The sequence below is a fragment of the Vipera berus genome, assembly GCF_964194415.1.
Source record: "Vipera berus genome assembly, contig: HAP1_SCAFFOLD_507, whole genome shotgun sequence".
Lineage (NCBI taxonomy): Eukaryota > Metazoa > Chordata > Lepidosauria > Squamata > Viperidae > Vipera > Vipera berus.
In genome coordinates this window covers 283-4,419 of record NW_027673280.1, presented here as the reverse complement: position 1 = coordinate 4,419, position 4,137 = coordinate 283, and the positions used below count along the sequence as shown (strand labels likewise).

Genomic DNA, 4,137 nt, shown 5'->3' with positions numbered 1-4,137 from the left:
AAGCTGCATTGTTCAGTATCTACAAACTGGTACATTATCAGAAAATGCTCTGTACCACAGGGAATAAGAGTCCCAGGAAATATTTTTGGGAGATGAGCATCATTAAGAAAAGGGAAAATGAACAATGTAGATGGATTTAATGAGTTAAACAGGAAACAGATAAATACTTTAAAGAAAAAAGTAGAAAAGATAAAAAAAATACTTGGTAAATAGGTCTAAAAGAAAAGTACATAAAGATGGGGAAAACATGTTGCAGAAACAGAGGTAGGGATTTTATTCTGGGATAGGGTAATATTTATTTGTTTGTTTATTTATACATGCCTTTGAATACATTTTTGACTCCTGGCAACTAATTGGATAAGTCCTTGCAGTTTTCTTGGCACAGTTTTTCAAAAGTGATTTACCGTTGCCTCATTCCTACAGCTGTGAGAAAGAGACACTGACCAAAGGTTACCAAGTGGCTTTGTGCATTACATGGGATTAGAACTCCTGGTCTACTGGTTTCTAGCCTGGTGCCTTAAATACTACAGCAACACGCTAAACTAATTTGTGTAGCAATGCACAATATGCTTGTCTTTTCACCTGCTTTTAAAACCAAGGAGCTCAAGTAAGACTCACTGAAAAATTTTAGTGTTTCAGTGTTGAAATTAAAGGTCCCAAAGTATAGACCAGTCCGAACCTCTCTTCATTCTGAGACTTAACCCCACTATACTACTTCTTAATTATAGCAAATATAACAAGCAATGCTTTTGCTGTCTTTTGAAAGGCATATAATAGTTTGGGCGTACCAGAGAGAAATATTTTGCCCATGATGACCCAGCCTGTTTCTGGACCATTTCTTCGCTTACCTGAAGTGGTAGTGTTCCTGTTGAAAAAAGTTTAAATCATCATGTTACCATTACCTTGGCAGGCGTAGCCTCTTTCTTCATAGCCGGCATTACACAAGCACTTCCCTATGGGTACTAGCCATTCTCCTTCGGTGCTGCAGTACATCTTGGGTGGGTCTTCCTCTTTGGAATGATTAACACAAGAGCCTTGCACTTCCACCAGTGACTGGGAATCCATAGGTACTGTATCTGGAAACATGGCCAAGTTCTTTATAGTAAAAGGGCATTTTTTGAAGTACACTCGCACTGATACTAAGGCCACACATGCACCCACATCTTGAAAAGCCAAATAAAATCCTTTCTTGCTCACAGGTCCTACTTCACGAACTTCTGTATTGAGCTTAAGAATCCGATCCCCAAGATCCATCTGAGTGAAGCTTTCATCGGCAGCAATGGTATCAATCTTTGTAAACTGGTGTTCTCTGAACTTGACAGAATGGTCATCATCAGATTCCATATAATACAAATTAAAAGTTTCCTTACAGGTACCCAGAACCAAAGGGATACTGTTACAATCCCTCAGAGTAAATTTGAGTTCCACATAAATTTTCTGAGCTGAATTGCGTGGTATCCAATTTGTCCTTAACCAATTGTTTTGACTGTGGTCCATGACGTTGCAGACTTGGTAAGTTCTGATCGGAGTATAGTTCTCATCAACACCACTTATTTCTTCCCACTGAAAAGAAGCATAAAAATAAATTAGCTAAACAAAAAAGGGTATGTAGTCACTAATAATCAGACAAATCACAAAATGGTAATTTTTTTAAAGGTTATCACCAAAGAAAAATCTTATAATTTCAGAAGCACAATGACATTGTGTAACAATGTATTTATTACAAATTCATAAACCTTTTACCCATTTTTCATTTAAAACTTGTAAGTTGGCAAAAAAATATCAATTTTTCCAAGAAGACTTTAACATTAAAATCATCTGAGGCCCATCTCTCTTTTATGTCTCTATTTTGAGGGCATTGTGATATACATAAAGCATACAATATTAAAAGTCCTTAATTTATTGTTGCTTTGCTTTTGTCCAGTTTTTACAGCAAAGTGTAAACACTTCCCTTCCAATGAGAAAGAAAATGGATATACCACAACAAAGCAGACATAATAAAGCTGAACTAAAGATTTTCACAACAGATTGGATGGAAAAGAAAAAAAAAGACAAAGCAAAGCAACTGAGTTCTTTTAGGAAAACTAATAAAATGCAAAATCTTAAAAATAAGAATCCACCATAGAACAGACTGAGTCACTTTCACTACAAAGAAGAAAAAGAAAAAGAAGAAAGAAAGAAAGAAAGAAAGAAAGAAAGAAAAGAAAGAAAGAAAGAAAGAAAGAAAGAAAGAAAGAAAGAAAGAAAGAAAGGAAGGAAGGAAGGAAGGAAGGAAGGAAGAAAGAAAGAAAGAAAGAAAGAAAGAAAGAAGGAAGGAAGGAAGGAAGGAAGGAAGGAAGGAAGGAAGGAAGGAAGGAAGGAAGGAAGGAAAGAGAAAGAAAGAAAGAAAGAAAGAAAGAAAGAAAGAAAGAAAGAAAGAAAGAAAGAAAGAAAGAAAGAAAGAGAAGCCTCACACAGAGAAAGTATTTTAAAGCACTGAAATAAAACAAATAAAAGTTTATGATTGTAAGCAAGCAAAGGGGCATAAAGCACGTCAGCATTCAGCCAGGCTATTAACAATTAGACTTTTAAAAGTGATGTTAAAAACAGAAGGCACACCTAAAAAATACAAGCAGCTGCAAAAAAAGATGGTGACCCAGCCACTCCAGCTACTCTTACCAAGAATTGGAACCATCCAGATTTCTCTCCCCAGTCAAGTCTGTGGTTCTCCAAAGGTTATCATGGGTCATTCCTAGTTACTCCAGTAAAAATCTGGGGAGCAAGCTGCCAAAGAACCAGCTTTGGCAGGAAAAACAGCTCCTTGTTGGCATGGAGGAAAAAAAGCCCCACCTTTAGAGCACCATTTTCTAGGACTTTGCCATTTTCTGGGACCCAAGAAATTGTTAATCTTGAAAGTTGGTTTTATTAGGCAGGAAAAAGAAACAAAAACCACTTAATCTTTACTTGTGGTTGCTTTGGTAATTCTGAACCATGCAAATTAATTATAAAATATGTTTATAATGCAAATTTTGATTTTTAAATTTGGAAAGCCTCGACATGTGAAGGATTATTATTTTTACTATTGTAATTAATTCAGCATTCCTCAAACATTCTTAAACTTTAATCATAATCAAAAATATCCATTATTCCTAGTAAGTTTACTCACAAGTGAATTGCACTTTTGATCATAATGTATGTAATGTTCAGTTTCCAACATTTGGTAAAATAATATGCTGTCTGCTATTCAAATAAAACATTAAAGTATATTATAAACACTTACAGAAAACAGATTATCTAAACAATTACAGAATGAAATACTCAACTATCTTGTCATATAGATATCTTGGGAGAAACATAAGTGATTAGCAAAATGATATAATTATCTATTTATAAAACTTTAAAATTATGACAAACTTCACCAATGTATACTGAATAAATTAATCTCAGAAATTTTAATTTGATTAGTCCAATTATGGATTGTGACTTCACAATAATCTTAGAAAAGAATGTGTTTTATCTAATCCAAAGTTAGCTCTCTTGATTTCTAGTTTTACTTTTAGAAATGTGGATTTAAAAAAGAAAAAAAAAATATTTGATTCTTTGATTAGGTGTCATAAAGTAAATGTCAATTCTTTTGTACCTCAAAATGTCCCTGTTTTTTTAAAAAGAAAATAGTTTACAAAGTGCAGCTAAAGGAAGACAAAATAACCATGAAGATTTTGTTTAAGATGCATGGACAGGCAATTTTGACTTGCTGCTTGTCTAATTGCTCTAAAGTCAGAAAAATAATTTTATATGCTCCAACAAGTTTGACTGACAGCATCTTGCATTTCATTTCTGAAGCCAATTTATGCTTCTGACTAATATTGATTTAGCATAGAGTTGTATCCATTTTAAATTGCATAAGACATACTACAGAATTTTTAGCATAAAAGCTACAAGACGAATCTATCCATATGTTCCTATTGTGAAATTGATTTACTGAGAAAAAATTAAAACATTCTCAAGCAAGTGGTAACTATTTACTAACCATCTTTCTTGAGAGTTTAATATTTTTTGAGTTTGATTATTCTTGGTTAGTATCTATTGATGTAAAATCATTTGAACATTGTACAATGTACATATGTTATACTACAATTCATAACTGGGCCAGTCAAA

General features: G+C 33.6%; 1 protein-coding gene across 1 annotated transcript; it reads right to left on the bottom strand.

The window, feature by feature from the left end:
- Positions 1-902: 902 nt before the first annotated feature.
- Positions 903-1,563, bottom strand: LOC308679421 (ephrin type-A receptor 3-like; the record flags this gene model as incomplete). Its single annotated transcript, XM_081347032.1, has 1 exon — positions 903-1,563. A coding segment is annotated over one exon (661 nt), but the record flags the coding sequence as incomplete, so codon positions are not given.
- Between the last annotated feature and the right edge of the window lie 2,574 nt (positions 1,564-4,137).